Source organism: Uloborus diversus, chromosome 5 (genome assembly GCF_026930045.1).
Source record: "Uloborus diversus isolate 005 chromosome 5, Udiv.v.3.1, whole genome shotgun sequence".
NCBI classification, from domain to species: Eukaryota; Metazoa; Arthropoda; class Arachnida; order Araneae; family Uloboridae; genus Uloborus; species Uloborus diversus.
This window is the reverse complement of record NC_072735.1, coordinates 91,335,514-91,357,668: the sequence shown is the minus strand read 5'-3', so window position 1 is coordinate 91,357,668 and position 22,155 is coordinate 91,335,514. Positions and strand designations below refer to the sequence as shown.

Sequence of the window (22,155 nt, the reverse complement as noted above, 5' to 3'; positions counted from 1 at the left end):
CTGACATTTTCAATGGCAGTTTATGTGCATTTAGCTGTTACCATTTGACAATAAATAATAAGCTCAAATCCTTTGATACATATGTTAGTGTTTCATAAATATAGATTCCATTTTGGAAGAGCCTTTCTGGTCTGCCAATTCCTCCTTTTTCTAAATTAAATCGTCCAAGGTTAGATGTTTTGTTATCAGAGCAGAGCCATGCTATAGTGCTCAAGAGATTCTGCATATTGTCATTGAGGTAGTATACAACTAGAGTGCATGCTTAATTCGCAAGGCAGAAACTGGCTGTCAACATGAGGAAAAAGTAGTGGCCAAATAAGAAGAGAGTGGGTTTTATATTCAGCATTTTTTGTCACATCATGGTGAAGTTTAAGCACATGTTTTAACAAGTTCGCATGTTTAGACTGGTGCAGTTGCTAAGCAGTAGTGGAGTGGTCAGAACCACTTGCATATGTACAGCCAAAATTTAACCACCATTCTATGATTATAGTGGATTGGAAAAATAAGCATTTGTATAACTTCAGTAAAGAAGGAAAAAAAGAAAATAAAACAAATGAAAACAGAAATTGGAAAATAAGTTCTTTAATATTTCTTTCATATACATAATCTCAAATAAGAAACAATGATCATGGAGGAACATGAGTGCATGACTCATACTTTCTTGGATCTCTTGATGGACAGCTGCAGAAAAAGTTTCTCTTAACAGAACAAAACATTCAATCAATAACAGGCACTCTGCAGAAACATTTCCTTGGATACTTTTCATTTATTGCAATGATTTTTTTAAAATGCAAAATGGAAATGGTATAAAATACTCCCAAATTTTTTAATACATGATATGGGGCATTTTCAATGGTGAATTTTTCAAAACTCCTGATTTTCTTTAAGATGTAGGCTGGAAATTTCCAGATTATAGGATTGGTCCAATATATTTACTGTTCTGAACTTGAAAATTTTCAGCATCTTTATTAAAACTTTGAACTAGGACTGAAATGATGACACATGAACAATGGTTTCATTGACACAGTACATTTTTTCTAAGAACTAAAAGTTTCATATAAAAAGAAGCAAGATTTCTCACATGACTAGAGAAATAATTGGAGATTCAGTGAGTTCTAAATCTTCTTTGTAAAATGAATCCCAGAAGACTGATTCCTTTGTACTTCAATTGAAACTAAAACCATAATAATAATAAATAATAAAAACAAAATTTGATTTCATGCTTAATATGATAATTGTATGAAATATGGAACATCTAATAGTATGTTACAATATGGGATAACTTTTAAAAAATAATGTAAATTAAAATATGTTTAGTACTTAAAAGGTACTAAATTCTCCCAAAAGTTAAAGACAGTGCAAGTTACAAATCATGAACAAACAATTTCCCTTATAAAGTATACGTCGTCTGAGAAGTACCACAAAAGCAGCTTCAAATTATTTAACACTAGTGATGTGCCGGATCATAAAAAAAGTAGATCTGCGGATAAGGATCATTAGTGTCAAGATCCGCGGATACGGATCTCAAAAATTTTTACCCAATTCAACTATCCAAGTGTAAAATTTGTTACGGAAGGTATTCCCGTCAGAATAATGGCAGTTTCTTCAAAAAATGTCAACTGCGGCAAAAGTATCATCAAGACTATGATTTACTCTTTAAAGAAATCTCCGTTAAAATTGAGGGCGAGTTGGAAGGAATGGGCCAGCGCTGTATTAATGATTAGATGGAATGTGAAAAATTATTTCTAGCTTACGGTACTACGGTAGATGTAGGGTACAGGAGCAAGAGTGTAAAGCTTGTACTGGACAGGGTAGAAATAATTTGTCGCATTTTATTTCAGCATAAATACAGCGCTGACCCATTCCACCAAACTTATTCCGACCGACGAAATACAGAGTCGGGAACGCCTTTACAAACAGTAAATAAAGAATTTAGTCTCACTTTTTTTGAAGGATGCTGAGAAAAACAACAGAAGCCCCAAATCAATAACAAAAACTAATATTAAATTAAAAATTAAAAAAACAAAACATGTCACAGAGAGCCGACCTCATATTAAGATGAATTTCACAGGTCAGATTATACATTTGGTAACACATATGAACTGACAGCAGGTAGAAATTTTAAATATCATTGAGTTTTTTCTCCTTATTTTCCAACTATGAAATCTCTACCAATCACGCGTATAATGGCTTAGAATTGCATTTAAAATTTACTTAACAAGATTATAGCTCCCACTGTATATAAGATGAAAGTTTCAAATAAATATCAAACGCAGAAAACTTCGTTCTTTCAATTAGGGCCAACATTTTTAACGTACGGGTAAATTTTTACTACCATAATTATGAAAAACGTTAAGTCAGTTTTTAATTAATATCTCCGGTAATTAAAGTTCTATAAAAATGAGGCCAAGCTAAAAACACTTTCGATCAAGTCACCTTTTGAACAAAAAATGAACTATCAAAATTCGTTCATCTGTTTAGGAACTACGATGCCACAAAAATACACATTTTTAAAACTTATTTCCCTTTCCTTTTTTGCAACGAGGGGGGGGGGATACAAATTGGCTTCTGAAGTGATACCTTATAATTTAACTAGGGAATAAAACCTTATTTAAATGGAATTTAAGAGTCTTTTATTCAAATATTTAAAAATTTTTAGAATAGAAATGATCCGTTTAAAATACGGATACAGATCTTTATTTTTCCTCGGATATCCGGAACATCACTATTTAACACCTGTGGTATGAATATCATTTTTCCTCGTGTGTGTGTTATTATGTGGCAGTCTTGTATGGGTACTCGCAGTACCAAAGAGAAAGCATTTAAGTATGTAAACTTTTTTTCCCGTTTAAGTTAGTCATAAGATAATAAAGTTATGCATGCTAAGTTGAGATAATTTATTGCTATTTCATAACTTTTATTTATAATTCTAATATTTTTAATTATGTTACAATATTTCAAAAAGGAGATAAAACATCCTTTTCTCCAAATTATAAATCATGTATAAAGATTCATTTAGCATTTTGTACTGATGAAGAGGGGTACTTGGCAACTTTTAAATAACTATTTGCTTCACTTTTTTATTGATGTATGCTTTTTTAATTTCGAGTTGCATTTTAGCATAAGATTCTGATGCTGTTTTACAAATAAATTAACTTACAGTTTGTACAGGGCATAATGATTTATATAAAAAATAATTCAATTAAGGCTACCTCTTTGAACTACAAATTGCAAGTAATTGGAAGAGCTCCCAGGTATAATGAACTTTCCAATAGAAGATCTATTTTCAGTAGAAGCAAAACAGCTCCAGTAAAAAAGATAAGAGATATTCCAAGTACAAAGAGTCAAACACATATAAATATGTACACATTTACACTAAAGCTGTTCTCATACAAAGTTACACCCAAGTCAAATAGCATGTCTCTGCACAAAGTTACTTGGCTAATATTACTTTACGCTAACAATACAGAGACATTCAATTTTGCAAAATATAGACCACATAAAAAGAAGAAACAGAAAAACAGAAAAGGAACTGTATTTTAATTGTCTAGCTTGACTTTCTATAGTGGGTAATTTAATGATGAGCAACTCTATGAATAGATACATGAAATACACCGATACCTATGAATAGATATTACAATATATATATATGTAACAAATTGTTATCATAAGTGCCACTTTTCAGTACTGAAGACAAAATTCCATCTTTCAGTGGATGGATTTTTTTTAAGGACCGAATCCTATCTTCAGTACTGAAAAGTGGCATTAAGATTGTGACATACAACCAACTTGAGCATCAGCCATATTCAATGTTACATTTCTATGAGAGAAAAGAGAGATAATTTTATACATAAATCTAAAAAACAAAAATTTTGAACGGAGAAGCTAAAAACAGAATTTTCAATATTTTTTTGTAATTCCTTGGGTGCTAGGAAAAATATTCTAGAAACGACATTGGTACTGTAAAGTTGCAAAGAATAAAATGTTTAACATTTTGTAAAATCATACAAATGTTAATTTTTTGCAGTCTGATCAAGTGAGACCATGACATTTTAATAGCCAATATTTTTTGTAGTAAGTTTGAAAGATGTGTCAGCAGAGCTGCTATGCCCAGGATCGCACCTTCTGCAAATATGGATCTTAGAAGACTCAAAACAGATGACAGGGTTGGACAGTTGAAAAATCTGTATGGAACCATAGTTAATTTTTGGTTTTATTGAGGGAGAAAGATGACATATTTTATCAATACAAAAGGAAGACAACATCGATAAGAGGAAATTTTATCTCAATATTAAAATATCTTTTTCATGAAAGGAATGAATGACACATAATAAACACTCAAATGGCATAATGAGGGCATGCATACTATTTTGTGTAAGTAAAGCCTGAGCTGGTTTTAAAGCATTGTTAGCACTCAAAAATGAATGGCAGTATTTTCTGACTTTCAACTTAATGATGACTCTAAAAGCCTAAGTTAAATCATGTTTAACAAAGAGATTTTCTTTGCTTTTACTAGCCATAATCCTCAGACTCAGTATATAAATTAAAAATACACACAGGAAATAACAAACTGGAAAGTGGTTCTTCTTTTTGCCTACCACTTGACCTGGACTCATTAAAATGAGATGAACATTCAATCGACTGAATTGTTATTTGTTTGGGTGATTGTACAAGACCAGCCTTATAATAATAATAAAATGTTTGCCATCTACATGCTTTTCGACACGCATTCGTCGAGCCCCTGGCTCATAGATGTGTCCAAAGTTCTGTTCTCAAAGGGAATTACTCAAGGCCAAGCACATAGTTGAGCATCTGCACAGCAAAGAAGATGACTGGCTGCCATGCTACCAAATACCTGATAAAGTCCAGAAGGCTGCCATAGAAGACATGTGGTTTCTCCCAGCTTGATAAAGGAGTTAAGGAATGAGACCAGAGTTATCCCATTTTTGGAGAATGTTTTCACAGTATTTTTCATAGCATAGTAATCAGCATTTTCCATAGTTTGGATAAATGTCAGGAATGGGATGTTTATTGTATATGTATTTGTGGATGAAAATGCAAATCAGTGGACAATAAATAATATCATGCTTCAAGAGGCATGTTCAAAGAACTTAGGTCATGTGAGAGTAGACAATATTTTTTAGTAATTATATTAAATAAACTAACAAAAATAAAAATCTTGGAAAGTGAGCTACAAGCATTTTATGCACAATTAGCAGAATTTTTTAAAAATGCTTTAAGGGATTATTTACTAAACATTAAAATTTATTTTACTAAGATAGAATACATGACGCTTCAATCAGTACGTGTGAGAATAGCACATCAACATTAACTTCATAAAACCTTCCGAACTTCATGAAAATCTTTCATTTTGGAAAAATTTACAGATTTAAAAGTTTTATTCGTAGGTGCTACTGAACTAGTGATGGGAAAGGGTGAGAGGATATCTCCCAACATTTTCTATTACTGAGAAAGGGTCTTTTAATCATACAAAAACTGGATTTTGAAACTGGGAGCAATTTAGAGAGTTTTCAAAAAAGCGAAATCCACGCAGAGAAAACAGCAGATGATTCTCATCCCTACACATAAAAGGCACTAGAGCGCCCTTTGATACATGCAAAATGTAAGTAGGAATGAAATTGTACAGGTTCTATATGGCTTTTAATGTATTTTATTTTTTATTTTTATTATTATTATTATTTTTTATTATAGATATTGGAAAAGTTTAATAGAGGCTGAAAGTGTATCGACAAAATAGATCAGAACGGTCATGTAATATTGAGGTCCAGGGACTGGGATGTTCAAATAAAGTTGTGTATTTTTACATTTGTGCTCTGCATACTATGCTTTTACATTGTTTAAATTTTAAAAGAGTATGCAAGACCAAAATAAGAGACTTCCATGGCACACTGAAAACAAACTATTTCCATATTCAAATTTTAAATTAATTTATTAAATTTAATGTTAAAAAAGTTCTTAAACAGAAATTCTAATATTTGTTATCAATTTGCATGTTTTTCATTCTTATCTTTTTGGTTACTAAGATTTTGGAAAAAAAAAAATTCAAAAATAAGCTACTTTTTAGCAACAGTAAATATGTTACATTAAATTATCAATGAAGTGATAAGAGAGATAGCTAGATAGTGACTATTTTGATAGTTAGCTTGATAGTGACTGAAAGATTCTTTAAAAATATTGAACAGCGAACTGATTAAAAAACTAATCTGCAAGAAACTTTAAATCTAAAGCTGGACACCCAATGATATGGAAATGTATGCCTTGAAAATGGAAATGAACTTCATATTCTTATAGTAAGAGAAAAAGAAAAAGCTGTATCATCAACAATATGAAACAGAGAGCCTTTGAAAGAAAAAAATAGAAATCATTATTGTTTTGAGGCACATTTTTTTTTTATTATTTACAAAACTTTTCTTTTGATAATTCTAAGACCATTTTGAACTTCATACTTTTAAGAATCACATAGTTCAATAATTTTTTCAGATTTTCTTAACATGAAATTCAAGCACAGTCAGAATCATGAAAATAAATTGCAATATTAATATCCAAGTTAACAGACAATCAAATCCATAATTAGAAGTGCAAAAAAATTCATGATGCATTAAATAAAAAACTTATTTACAAAAAAGGATACGGATTACAAAACATTCTCTTGAGGTCCACTTTCTCTTTGCAGTAAGGACACGTCTGTTTTTTTCCTACGATGCACCATCCACGTATGCAGAACTCATGAAACCTAAGAAAATGTTAAGGCAAAGAAACACAATAGGTTTGATGTAAACAATAGTTAACTTTCAAATGAATTCAGTGATGATATATATTTTACAAATTAATAAAAGATTAATGATATCTGAAGTTCAGAACATTTAACTCGATGCATCCTAAGAATTGAAAATAAGGTTTTCTGCGACATATTTTAGTAAATGGATCTTTAGTATGGGGATATTTATAGTCGGACAAATGAACATTTTTAGAAACTAAATTAATTAAATATACATTAGAATCAGAAGACTGCCTTAGGAAATTAAATCTGATGTGGACATCACATTATTTATTGAATTATTTATATAAAATAAAAAATAATTTTCATTCAAATATCCAAACTAAAATTTTTTGTTATTACAAAACTTCTGTAATGTGCATACAGTAAGGAAATAAAATGAAATGGGAGGGGACTGTCATCAACACACACTAAATGCCACAAAATATTAAATTTACAGCTAGAGATAGATCAAGTGATGTATACTTGAGGAGAAAGCTGGAGAGTACTTTGAAATGAACTCTAACAATACACACACACACACACACACACAAAAAAAGGTTCAACAGTCTTGTAATCCAAGATTAACTTAATCCAAGGTACAACAAATACTGTTTTCCCCTTTACAAAGAAAAGTATTTAAAAATTGAAAAGTAATTCAGCATTGGAGAAGAGACACAAGGTAACTGGAGAAGAAAATGTGATAAAATTAAAATGTGGAGCAATTTGTACATAAAATTATATTATTTTTTTAAGGAGTATTCTAAGACTTTTCAAAGATGGAATAAAATTTCTCACGGACTACTTAGGATTATTTGGAAGCCTTAACTTTTTTCTAATATCAAAATAATAAGTGCTAATTCAGTTGCAGTTCACAAAAGTTTCGGCATATGACAAAACCTTTTAAACTACACTATAAAATGTAGTACAATAATTTAAAAAAAAATTCATTTCAAACTTTTGCTGTGATAGTACTATTAGGAAAGATGAAATACTTTCCCAATGCTTATTGGCTTTATATAAGCTATTATTTTTGAGTTTATGTCCACAAAAGTTTGGCATTATATAGTTTTTAGCAACATGCAATTCAGGAGTACCACTACTTGGAGCTGCAAATGTAGCAAGTAATGGCACTGACTGCTGAAATTAATTATTTAATAATTCAAATAAAATTAAAAGAAAATAAATCTACTGTTAAAATGAAATAAACAAGATTAAGATAGAAGACCTGAGTACCAACCATGTTAGAGCAGCAGGGGCGGCTCTAGCGCCGGACAAATTGGACCCTTGTCCGGGGCGGCCATAATAATCATCAAAGTTTATCGGTAACTGCTTTTTGGAACTTCAATGTTGAAAAATTGGGATGAGAGGTGATTAATTTCACTCTATTTTCAAAAAAAAAAAAAAATGATGGAGGAGAGCACCAAAGTTCCTTCCCTTACTATAAAGTCAGCACAAATTGCCTATAATAGTGTTTTTAAGACTTCAGTTTCTTAAAATTTCCTCAGAAGGTCCCCTGAAACGTTCCACCGTCTAAAACTATAAGAGACTCTAAAACTGCATTCTTAGGAGACTACAATTTCAAAATTTTCTCCGGCGGAGAACCCGGACCCCCCTAGTACAGGAAATTTTAAGCGTGCCCCACCTAAAAATATTTTTTGGTTGTGTTATTGTTGGACAGTGTAGGAAGCTGTGGCCGCACTTAGGACTGTTAAATTCATGAATAGGTGAAGAAAACGGCGAAACAACTGCTTTAAATCATAACCATTTTAGGGGGGGGGGGCAGAAGGAGGGACGAAGTTTTATTTTTGCAAGAATGTTTCATATTAAAAAGTTAGACTTACCAAAAGGAAAGGAAATAAACTATATTTAATGCAAAAATGAAAACATGTAATGTTTGAACATTTTTTAAAATTTTTATTTTATTTACCGTGGGGAGAGGCGGCATTAGCAGATTTATCCACAGCCCTGTTAGCAGACATATTTATCAACCACAGAAAGAGTTGTACAGTTATATGCTATGCAAGTTTAAAACATAAAACTTAAATACTTTACAACTAACTTTTTGAGTTAAATGAGGTACATGAACAGTACACACATAAGTACAGACTTACTTGAGTAAACCATTATTTCTATAAGAAAATAAGTATTTCATTCCAATCAAATTTTTTTAAAACAAAAATATGTGTACATTCACTTAAAATAAATGATTCAAAAAGGGAAAAGTAAAATTAAAAAAGTCAAACAATGTGTTTTGCACTAATTTTTGTTTTTCCTCAAAAATCCTCCTTTTCATTTGGATCTCTTCAATCAATTTTAAAGCTCTTCTTGTGATGATTTTTCAAGATTATAAAATAAGATTCCCTAAAATTTTATGTTTCTTCATAAGTCCCTTCTGTTCTATGGTGATAAGGCATCAAGAGGCTGGGAGGCAGCTTGAACTCACTCCACAACACCAGCAAGCATCCAATGAGTCAAATACGATTAAAGCAATCATATCCAAGTTTCAGAGGGTCAGCTAAAAGTGTATCCATTTTAAGATCATACTTCAAAACTCATTCATGCAATGAGGTAGAATATACTACTGCAAGGTTTTCATATTGATTTCACTTGATGTTTCAGTGCAAAATTTTTTAAAACTGCATAATAGTTAATGTATCAGTACTTAATAAAACTAAACTTATAACCCAAGAGCTTCTAACCACACAAGAGTGAGGACAGGACTGAGTGGAAACAAACTAAGTAAAGCATACAGGTGTACAGACAGGGAGATCACAACAAAATTTGTCAAAATGAGTTCAGGGACAGGACCACCAAATGGATATTTTGTTCGCTAATACATATATATGTATGTACTATCTAAGATTCAGATGTGATTAATCTAGAAATTTATGTCAAACCTCAGTGCAATATGTTCTTTACGCAATACTTGCTTTACTTCACACATGGAAATAAAAAACAGAATCATTTTTTTATGCCACATACTTTTGAAGAAAAAACATCCCAATAAATGAGAATGTGAATCTTCATTTCAAAAAACAAATTCACATCTGTGGAAGAAAAGAAACAAATTAGTAAATAATAAATAAAAAAGGAAAGAAAAGCAAAAGAAGTTCATTCTGTTTAAACCTCATTTTTTATCAATTCAGAAAAGCACTGACTGATTGCAAATTGCTGAAACGTTCATTATCTCAACATTACTCTTGCAAAAAGGATACGTATGACCACAGGTCAGGTTGTATGTTTTCTCAACAATAGCGGTGGAGTTGTCTTGGACTAGAATAACATTTCCGCAGACGGCACAAATATTGGGCTCCAGTTGTCTGTCTGGGATTCCAGATGTTGTGTAATACTAAAAAAGAGACTGTACACCTCAGTTTTCTTAAACAAAAGATAAAACTTACATAAAATCTCTTACAATTTCCTATCAGTGAAGAATTTTACTCTTTAGTTGCACATACTATGAACTTTTAAGTCACTTTTAAGTTCACTTTTTCTGAATAGAGAAAAGACAAGTGACCGACAGACATCAATTAATAAAATCATATCAATGTGTTTAACTTAAAGACAAGCTATAAATTAAATACCTTAGCGTGCATGCTTGTTTGTATTTTGAAAGGAACAATAAAGAAAGAAAAAAAAAAAAACTTTAGGATAAAACTGAGATGCTAATCTAAAGCTGTCAACACACTTTTATTTTTGTTTGAAAAGCAATACCAAGGGAAATAGCTGGTGGATGCAAATGCTGCACAAATTTCACTATAATTAGCACTGCATTATATTCCTGCATTCTAGATTAAAATTACATAAAATTAAAAAGGATTGATTATCAGAACAAACTACTAGAATGTTGTGGCTATCACAAAACTTTCTTCTAGATATTGCTCGTTTGGAAGAAGAGTGCCACAATATGAAATTTTTAATTTTCTTTTTTTTTTCGCTAAAAGGGCTTCAAATGACGTTATTGTCATCGGAAAATAATGAGATTTTTCGTTCCAATATTAACCACTGGAGAGTACAGCAAATTTACTTTGCTAGCATAAAATTTCCTGAAGAGTTAAAGTTCAAATGCTTTTCCTGTAAAATTTCATTTCTTTGTATTGTGGCACAATTTTTCCAAATGAGCGATATCTTATGAATTCTTGGATGTAACGTATAATCACTCATGTAATCACTACTACAGAGCTGCTATTTGCAAAAGCAGGAAGATTTCAATAATTGGGAAACTGGCGATTTCAATTCATTTGTGTTAAGTTTTTGACACCAATGTGTTTTTCCTTTGCATGCGTAAACAAAGAGTTGGGAAATATCTATTTACACAGAGTGACAATTAAGGGTTACCAAAATAAAATAGTGGAAGCATAAATTTGATCATCTTAACATTTACTAATTATCAAAATATCCCCACAAAAGCAAACTCAAAGAATGAAAATTGACAATCATTTAAAAAGCCTTGCTTACTTTGATTACAAACATTTTATTTGTTTAAAAAATACAAGATGTCAATGGATAAGAAATTTAAATAATCAAATATGTGACAGCTTTTCTCGAGCAAACAATTTTTCATGTGATTTATCTTTTAGATTGTTGTATTAATTAAGCTATTTTTATTTGGGAAAAAAATGGCAAAAAGCAGCCCTCTTTGGAGCAATTGGTGCCAAAATTGAAGCTATGCCTGTTTCGGTGTAGGTTCACATTTATTCCAATTTTCAGCTACAACATAGCATTACTTTTTGAGAAATAGCACTAACAATGAACAAGAAAGAGCGTTTGATAGCACCATCCCTTTTTCAGCTATTGGCCCCAAGGTCGAACCCCAGCTCTTGTACCCCTATAAAGACAACCTTTTGATCAATTTTTGTTTAATTCTGTTGAATACTTCTTAAGATGTAGCAGTCACAAGTAATGAGAACAAACTTTCAATTTCTCAACCTCCTTTTGAGTAATTATACCACCAGAATTGAATCAGCACCTGCACCCTTTAGGGTCAACAAATGAATCAAACTTTGTTTGATTCTGCTGGTTACTTCTTGAAATATAGCAAGCACGTGTAACGGAGAAAATGCTCAATTGCGCCACCCCTTGTAGAGCAATTGGGGCTGAAAACTAATGGGTATCAACTCACATGGTGCCCGATATGTGTATCAAATTTTGTTCGAATTCATGCAGTAGTTTTGGCTCTAGAGCGGCCACAAAAAACATGTCACACATATACAGACATTTCCCAAAAATGGTCAAAATGGACTCATACACCTCAAAACGTGCAAAGCCTTTGAAATTCAAAAATTTTCAAATTCAATGCTTTCTTCTATACATTAGATATAGAAAAGAAAAACTGAAAAGCAGGACAAAATATCTTGCGTCAGGAAGTACAGGATAACTTTGATATTCGTATTTATTAAGCTTTAATATCAAAAGCAAATTTTAGATACGCAAAATGAATAAATAACATTAATTGACACACACACACACAAAAAAAAAAAAAAAAATTATTTCTTATTGAAAGATTTTAATCAATAACTGAAGCATGTCCTAATACTCTATTTAAATTATGATGCAAGAGACTATTAAATATCATGTCTCTCTTTTATTGACCCTCATTATGAAAAAACATTGGTTTTTTAAAAAAAATTAAAAAACCAATGACTGGAGATTCTTGCAATTACATTTTTTCCTCACTTTTATGAAGAATGCATTGAAAGAAAAAAAAACACACTTCACAGTTTGAGCTCTACGACAGAGTAAGTGAAAATATTATTTTTGTCTTCTTTGTTTCTTCTTACTTCGTTCTTCCCTATAAAAAAGTAAGTTTAAACTTCTGAGAATCAAAATTTAATCACAGTGCAATTTAGCCCGTATTTATGTGAGAGATATTGTCAATGCTTAATAAGTACCCTTTAAAACTGAAACTATCCTTTCTCAGAGACTAGCACTCAACTTTTTTATATTTCTAAGGGGATCTTTGTAAACACAAATAAACTTGAGTACATTATGCAGTAGACCCTCGTTTTATGCGGGGGTTACGTTCCACGGAAATGCGGCGTAAATTGAGATCTTATACTAGTGTTAAAATAGAAGTTTGGTTCCGTAGATAACAAAATACTTCATTCTAGAGATGACTAATTGTATAATAAGTTTAATGTGTAGTCATATCAACTTTTATGCACAACATGCATAAAGAAAACATAAATTAATTTTGTGTTCTGTTTTTAAAGAAGAGCTGGCTATGATAGTCTTTTGGCAGTTGTTAAAATTTTCTCTGTAATTCTTTGCAGAGCATTAAAGCTCTGAAAACAATTACCATGATCACTTGCATCATTTCCAGCATAGAATTTTCCTTCACTAACAAACCAGAAAGATCATTTCTATTGTCTAAGAATGGCTCAAAATTTTCAATGTGAACGTTTTTGGTTGTGCGTCACCGCCATCGGTATCTTCGTTGGTTTTGGCCTCCTTTGTCACTCCTAAAAGCTCTTCTTCCGCTGAACTGTGTGAGTTTAATAACTTTACTTCTGGAAAGAGCTCTGGAACCAATCGCATAAAATGTCTCCAGTGGTCCAAGCTTGATTATTAGCATGCCAAAATGCAGTTGATTATGCGTAATCTGCAATTTTTAGGAATTTGGATTTTGAAAGAGGGGAAAATTTTATCTACTTGCATTGCCGCATCCGCGTAAAACCGAAACTCATCCGCGTAAAATGAAATAAAGGTGTCAAATCTTAAACCGCGTAAAATAAACCTGCATAAAACGAGGGTCTACTGTATATATATTTTTTCAAACAATTTCAGGTTCTTTCAAAGAACAATGTATATTGAGCACACTGACACGGCAGTAATTTTTCTTCAATGAGCAAACATGGACCTAAAAAATCATTTGGTTCATTACAAAATACAAATTTATTATGAAACATTATTCACTAAAAATATATAATTGAAAAAATGAGAAAAAAGAATAATAAGCAAAAATGAATTGGATTATGTTCAATTATATAAAAGCGCAGTAATCTTTACAAAATTAATTCTCACCCCGATGGTTGCAGCCATCTTGTCAGTAATTATTTCTGAGATATCTCTGCCCAACACTCCATAGTAAAGTCCATAAAAGAGGCACAAGAGGCCACAGTCCATCCAAGACTGAGGTGGGGTGCGAAACATTAAGTTCACTCCTAGTAGAGTCAATAGGACTATCACATAACCTACGACCCCTAGGGCATAGCTCAACATATAGATGAAGTAGAACCACTTGTATACTAGTCTGCAAAAAAGAAAAAGACCTAAAAAACATGCACTTGATCTCATTTCCAATGAAGAATATAATCAACTTTCTGTGTATACATACTTTAAGTAGTTTTGATATTACTGGTATTTAATTAAAAATCAAATTAAAACTATCTACGGCTACGTTTAATTGCTGAGGGCTCCAATTAGCTAGAAGATATGATAAATAAACTATTAGGAGTTTCAAAGTAGTGCTCAAGACAGTGGAACGACTAGAAAATAGGTTTTTCTTTAGGGGGGGGGGGCACCTTGAAAAAACCCTGCGTTGGAGATCAAAAACTGGAAAGAAAGTTTGAATCTGGTTTTCTCTCAATTTCATCAAGCAAATAGTACAATATATATGCATAATACATATACAGTTGGACCTCCATATATCAAAGTAGCAAATTGCCGGAAAAAAATTAAAGTATAGAAATTTGGATATATACAGAAACGATTTTTTTTTATTCATAAAAATCCCCTAAAACATTAAAATTAAAACTAATTTTTGTGTGCGAAACCCCAATTTCTAATTTATACGAGCATTGGATTAAATCAAAGTTAATAGTTCAAAAAAAAAATGACAGAAATTACATTTTTGTGCCTTCATACATCTTCATTCTTTGGCAATTCAACTTGATCCGCAACATTAGGCGATTTTTGTTTTTGACAATGTAATCGAGAGAAACGTAAAAAGTCAATCAACTAAACAAACGATTTTTACTGAGGCTGAAAAGATTAGGAATGATAATAATCAACAAACAAAAGGAATAACTTGAAACTGATTTTAGTGTAGCTGGTTACAACTAAGATTTGAAATAAACTTGAGGGAATTTAAGAACTCCAGAATGGAACAACGACCTATCTACACACCCCTAACCCCAGACTCTTTATGAGTTTTGTAGCAACCTTTAGTGAACATAATTTTCTCCTATAACCTTCATTTTTCCTGAGATAAACACTCTAAAGTAGAAAAAAATCTACGAATATCTCAATTTTTTTTCGATATATAGAGATTTTTTCGATATATAGAAAGTTTTTTTATGCAATGATGTTATGAAATTTGCTGGGATTTCGATATATAGAAAATTTTGATATGTGAAAGTTCAATATAAAGAGGTTTGACTGTATATATACATAGAGAGAGAGAGAGGAGCTGAGAAAGCTTCTGGTCAGTCCCAGAACCCCTCGTTTTGGGACTCTCCTCTGGAATATTTTTGAAATTGAAGTCATTTTAACAAAGTTCTAATATTTTTCAATGAGGTTAGGGGAGAGGTTCAGAAGCTCTTCCCCTTAATTTTTTCAAATTTTTAATTTAAAAAACCTAATTTTCATCATTCTTTAAAAATATTGGAGGGTAGGGATCCAGGTGACCTCCCTAGAAATGTTTTAAAATTGAAGTCTTAAAAATTCGATTGTAGGAAATATTTTGTAATGTTAGGGGCCTGGAAACATTTCGAAATTAATGCTCCGAATACACAATTTTAGACTATCTTCAAGGAGACTTCTGTTAGAGGTTGAGGTGTTAGGAGGCTGTACTCCAGAAGTCAACATGACCCAACTTATTTACATTTGTTAAAATAATATTGGTAAGTTAAATTTCTGCAGATGGAAAAACCTGGAGTCATTGTTTTAAGCTCATCCAATCCCAAGCTAATCTTGAAATTAGAAGTTTGGAAAGACCGCATTTGGGGTATGCTGTTCAGTTTCGATCTCCTTATCTAAAGAAAGATATTTGTTTATTAGAAAGGATTCTAAGAAAACTACTAGGATAGTAAGGGGACTTTCAGATTTAGATTACGATGCCAGATTTAAAAGTCTTAACATGTATAGGCTGGAGCAAAGGAGAGCCAGAGGGGACATGATTCAGCTGTTCAAATTTAACGGAATGAAAGCTGTTAATTGGTTAAATTTTTACATGGAAAGCAGGATGAGGGGTCATTGTTAATAGCTATTCAAATCTCAAGCGAACCGGGAAATTAGAAAATATTATTACTTTAGTAATGTTGTGGGCACTTGGAACAACTTATTGGAAGAAGCTGTAATGGGTAAGGGGATAGATAGCGGCAGCAATTGATCTTCATTGGGGTCTAAAAAACTGACTAGGGCCCAATATAGCTGGGTCCAGAGCCTGTTGCTGGTCTTAACATTTGTATTTGCATTCGTCTTCATTGGAGATAGATAAACTGACAAGGACCAGCTTAGCTGCAGACAGACTTGCAGGCCATCATTTTTTAATTTGTATAAAAACCTATTTAGCATTAAAATAAGTACAGTAAGAAAACCTCTAGTTTATCAAAACAGAAAGAATGAAATAAAACATGTATAATGCTACTCATGATGTGGAATCTGACCTGGGTGTCATCCCTGTGATAGGTTTCTGAATTGCACGGGAGATGACTATGCATGTGAGCAAAGTAAACAAAACCCACGAGACGATGAATCTCATCCAGTGGCTCTTGGCAGAAATGGCAAGTGGGACAATCCATAGTGCAACTAGAGACACTCGCTGTAACAGAAAAACACAGTACATTTATTATTAGCAGACAATAATGAATATGGACTTTTCTACTTGGGGGTGGGGGGATGCTTCTACCATAATAACACAAAATTTTAAAATTTTCCTTTTCATTTTATAACATCAATTTTCTGTAACATTACTTAACCTCTTTCCATTAGTTCTAACACAACTGCAGTATCAAAAGAAAATACTTTCTATGCTGTTCTACTGATAAAGAATGGGACACAGTTAAATCTTAGCAATGCAGAAGCATGGCAGTTCGGGATTTCAGTTTTCCGAAGAAGACAGATCAAAGACATAGAAGATTGATCAAAAAACAATTTTTTAAGACATTGTAACAACGAACAAATTTTCTTTAGAGGAAAATTAAAGGAAAATAATAGATAAGCTGAATAATAAAATAGAGCATTAAACACTTCCTGTACATTCATGTGAAATTCATGCAATTTAGCACAAAAACCGGGGTTCAAGTTGGACTTAGTACAGGAATAAAATTTCCTGAATAATTCCTGAACCAAAAAAGAAAAAGCCTGAATATTTTCTTCATTTCAGGAAAAAAAACGGTCAAATTTTGAAATAATCTCAAATTGTCTGACCATTAGTAAACACTTTTACTGCTGATCTTGCCCAATGTTGTAACGCTGAACAGTGTCTTCTCTTCAATCCATATGGGAAAATAAGTTGTCTCTGAGATCTTTGGCAAAAGCAGTGGTGGATACAAAGGAAGAAACATGGGGTTCATGTGATCCTCCCCCCCCTCAAAAAAAAAAAACATTGATCCCAATACCATAGGTTCATTCATGCAAAGAGGGGAGGGGGTCATTCTTCAGCATGACTCCCTTTCATTAATGAGTCTGTATCTGCCCCAGGGCAAAAAAAGCAGTTGATCCGAAGCGAAGTTGTTATAGTCTTCACTACACCATAGGCGGCGATTTAGGGCAAAAATTTTGGGGGTGCAACAATAACAGGGTACTTGGGGGGGGGGGGTATTCCCGGAGCAACCAGGCAGTGGTAAAACTAGAAAATAATTTTAGAGTGGGGAGCACTTTTAAAACTGTTTTCTCCATCGAATAATGAGCTCCTGGGGGAAAAATTCCCCTAGAAAAAATTAGACATTGTGATCCTGAAAATGCAGTTTTATGCTGTCTCCGGTGATATTAGGGGAAAGAAAAGTTCGCGGAGGCTTCCACAAAGAATTTTAAGAATTGAAGTCTTAAAAACACGATTATAGGCCATATTTGTTGACGTTAGGGTAACTTATGAAATGTCCCCGACCGTTTTTTTTGAAAAATAGAGCAAAATCGATGACCCTCAACGCACTCTTTTGAAATTGAAGTTCCAAAAACGCAAATATAGACAAACTTTGATGATGTTACCGGAAGAGAGGTTCTGGGTTTCTCTCCTAAAGGAACATCTCCAAAGAGAAGCCCTGAAAAATGACGATTTATAACGAAATTAAGCTATGTTAAGGGAAAAGGTTTTAAAGCTCTCCACCTTAAATTTTTAGATTTTTTTTCGTTTTCAGATTTTATATGGAAGCGTCCGCTCGCTTAATTTAAAGAGGAAGGTGTGCTAAGCGTCTCATCTCTCATCCAATTGTCGTTTTAAAAACATAGTTTTTGACAATCTTAGATAATATTAGAGGAAAGGGTATTGAGACTCTTTCCCAGAAATTTTCCGAAATTTAAGTCTTAAAAACGCGATGTAGACCATGTTTAGTAACATTAGGGGCTCGGCATTTCTTAACATCTGAAACTGCAGAAAAAGTCTTAAACTATTTTCGATGTTGTTAGAAGCAAGGGCAGATCCAGCTTCAGGTTTGGAAGGGGCCTGGAGAGGGGTTGACTAGGGGTTCAAATTTCATGCAAAGGTTGAAATAGATCAAATGCTACAGTAATGTGTAAATTAATAGTAATACTATATAAATTAATAGTAATGCAAAAATTTAAAGGAAAAAAGCTTAAAAATATGTTACAAAAACATACATTTAACTGTGCCAAATTATTTATTATTTTCTTTTTCTTTGCGCAAGCCGGGAGAGGAGGGGGGGGGGGGGGCGTCCGCGAAGTTAATAATTTTTCTGGAGGGGGTCGGCAGAGGTCTGAAGTTTTGGAACCTTTGTTCTAGACTGATATTAACAACTCACCTGATAAGACCTGTTGTATCGTTTCTTCCATTCCACCAAGCAGAACCTGAGAGACAATCACAGTGAAGAGGAGGATGAGTATCATCCAGGCGTGCATGGATTCATGTCCAGCATGCTTCTCATGCATCTGTTGGTGTAGATACCTTGAAGTTAAAGATAGACTTGTACTTTTACTTAACTATTAAAAGAACTAATAGCAAAAAGTAACTATCAGATAATCAAAACCAATTTAAGAATGAATTAAAAGAGTAATTTTTAATAGTTCGGGGTGGGGATGGCATTACAATAATAATTAGTCAACAGTGCAGCATTGCAAGTAACAAAACCAACAGAAGGCTTGGGTTTATCAAAGATCTATTGCAAACAAATTGAAGAAGGTTCTTCTGCCTTTAAATAGCAGTTTAGTAAGACCTCGTTTGAAGTATGCTGTTCAGTTTTGATCTCCTTATCTCAGGAAAGATATCTCTGTTTTGGAAAGGGTTCAAAGAAGGGCTATTGGACAAGTAAGGGACTTTCAGATTTAGATGATACCAGACTTAAAAGGCTGAAAATGTAAAGCCTGGAGCAAAAGACAGTCAGAGGGGACATGATTCAGTTATTTATCAAAATGAAAGATGTTAATGGATTGAATTTTTGCACGAAAAGTAGAATGAGGGTTCATTAAATCTCAGGCTTACTTAAAAATTAGGGAAAATTACTACTTTAATAGGGCTGTAGGCTAGGGTGGAACGAAAAAAAAAGTTTTTGATTTTCAATTTGCCGTAGTGCAGAAAAGTTGCCATTTCATGCAAACAAGATGTAAAAAAAATATGAAAAATATTGAAGCACGTCTTGAGGTGCCGCAAAGAGCATAAAGTTTTCCAAAAATGCAATTTTGGCTACATTTTATTATTATTTTTTTTTTACATTTCAAATTTATCTTTATGCTTCAAATGCTGTCGAAAAGCAATTTTTATGCTCAACAGGTCGCATAATAACTTTTTTTTTGTTGTTCGAATTATATCTTGAGGTGCCGCAAGAGCAAGATACGTTTCGCAAAAATTCACTTTTTGCCGAATGCACTGGCATCTGGGAGCTTGAGTCATTACAGCAGCAGATGTTTAAATGGGGCGGGGCTGGTCAGCAGTGATTTGTTTGAGTGGAGTCAAGCTCAGATCAGGTGTCAATTTCTTTCTTGAGTTGAGTAAGTGAGCAACGTAGTTGGTAAGATACTTCATTGTTGTAAGTTGCAATGGCTCAGTCTAAAGAAGTGCAGACGAGACAAACATCAGAATGTCCTATTTTTGGAATCTTTAGCGATTTCAATGAAATTTTACTACCTACTTACGAAGATGTAATGAAATGCTATTGTTTTATTAGACACTGCCTAAAAAGTGCGGCTGGAAAAGATCTTTCTGTAAGTGAAATATATATGACTTTTTAGTTTCCAGAAAAAATTACATTTGGTCAAGAGCTTCTTTGAGACAACAGGAATAGAAGCCTAATGGATTCTTAGATGCTAAAACAATAGAAACGAATTTAAAGACAAAATAGGTTAACAGATGGAAACCTGTTCTAATCTTCCTGTGGTTACTTCCTTACCTATTGAAAATAACCTTCTTTTTGAGAACATACAACACATAAGTACCAATCACAAATATGTATTGGATATGTGTGTCACTATATCAAGTGGGACTTGCTCACTAGATTTATCTTCAAGGAACTCGAGAAAACTTCCCCACTCCAGATGACTTACATTTGCAAACCGTATATTTCGATTGTACGTGGCAACTAAAAATCCGACTGAAAATCTCAAGACTCTATGATTCAGTACATTGTTAAAGTGTAGTAAAGTATAGTTTCCTTTTTATGGGCATGGCATTTCGCTAAAATTGTTTGAAACAAATAATAATATTGAAATATATTAATAGTAGACCTCAAGATTCAGAAAATTTTCAAGTGGCCAATGGCCACTAGACTCAAAAAACTTGGTGGCCACCAGTTTTCGAAAACAGCGCTCTAGTACGAGAAGGGGGGGGGGATTTCAATTTATTTTTTGAAACAAATATTATGAAAGTTGTGCTAAAAGAATGCAAACAAGAAATATAAATTATATTAATCATGGAAATATAAGAAGCATTGGGTGAAGGTTGGGAGCTCCTGAAGCAAATGGTTCATTCCATCCATTTAAAGTTTCATAAGAAAAAAAAAATATTAAACCAAAAATAAAGTAGTGTACATAGTACCATGGTCCCACAGTGAAAAAAAAAAAAAAGAATTTCCCATAAAAACAACAACAAATTTCTTTAAAATCTTTTTGTAAATCATTGCAAATGCCATGGCAGTAAAAATCAACATGCACTTTTCAGGTAACTAGTTTAATGAAAAGAATTAATTGCAAGAAAATTAGGACGAAGGGAATAGAAAAAAAATTAGATAAACATGATCAAACATGGCGACTACGTTCCATACGCAGCGTCTCCATGTTAGGATGACTATGAAGGGAAAACGATCAAAGGACTGGCTATTTGGCTTATATTTTAATCTGATGCGATTGAAGATTAAAAAATTACAACAGTTATTCTAATAAATAGAATCTAGCCCCCGTTGTTTAAACGAATTTCAATGGAACATATTCCTAATTGATCACGAGTATTAGCGTCCACATCACAGCAGAAATATGTATAAGATATAGTTTATAGAAATAAAGTTTTCTTTCTTTCTATTTTTAATGATGTATAGGATTTCTAATGAAATACAGGATTTATGGGACAACATGGAACATTGATTATGGCAAAGGAATGATAAAACGGGGCGCGGGAGGCTTTGTGCGGTCAAAAACAAGTTGCCTTTTCAAGTTTTAAATTAATTAATTTGTCTTCCTATTTTGACAATTTTCAGAATAAAGGCTGTTTGAGTTAGTTGGGAATCAAATAGGATCAGAATGACCTTCGAGGTTTTATGTAAAAAAACATACAATATGGTGTTTTTTTTGTTTTTCTTTTTTGTTTTTTTTTTTAATTTTATTTATTTATTTATTTTTTATTTTAAGAGCCAAAATTTGCATAATATTTTCATGAGTAGATTTTTGAATTTGTAGCATAAAAGTAGTTATAAATAATAATTAATCCTTAAAAAACTACAATTAAGACAAAATAGTCAGTTTTTAGCACATAAGCGCCTAAATCAGTTAGAATTTAAGAAAATGTTCTGGAAATAAAATTTTGCATTTTTGCAGAAAATAATTACGAATTACCCGGAAAAAAGGGCACATTTTGCGTTGTTATCAGTAGTTTGCATTGCAATAAACATCTAATGCCATTTTTGGAAACTTATGCACTTAAAAAGTCTTGTGTACTGCCATCTTGGGAACGACCAAATATGGCGGCTACGACAAAAATTAAGAAATAATTTTTTGGCCTGAAAACAATTTAAAAATGATAAATCTTCGTGAAACTAAAATTCAGTTGAAAA

General features: G+C 32.5%; 1 protein-coding gene across 1 annotated transcript in view; it reads right to left on the bottom strand.

Moving 5' to 3' along the window:
• Positions 1 to 273: 273 nt before the first annotated feature.
• Positions 274 to 22,155, bottom strand: part of LOC129221863 (E3 ubiquitin ligase Rnf121-like) — a 29,605-nt gene continuing 7,723 nt past the window's right edge. The window contains 7 exon segments of the mRNA XM_054856218.1: positions 274 to 4,903; positions 6,653 to 6,754; positions 9,997 to 10,130; positions 13,805 to 14,033; positions 16,390 to 16,544; positions 18,703 to 18,741; positions 18,743 to 18,845. Coding sequence (XP_054712193.1) covers positions 4,783 to 4,903; positions 6,653 to 6,754; positions 9,997 to 10,130; positions 13,805 to 14,033; positions 16,390 to 16,544; positions 18,703 to 18,741; positions 18,743 to 18,845 — 883 coding nt within the window. The 3' untranslated portion in view covers positions 274 to 4,782.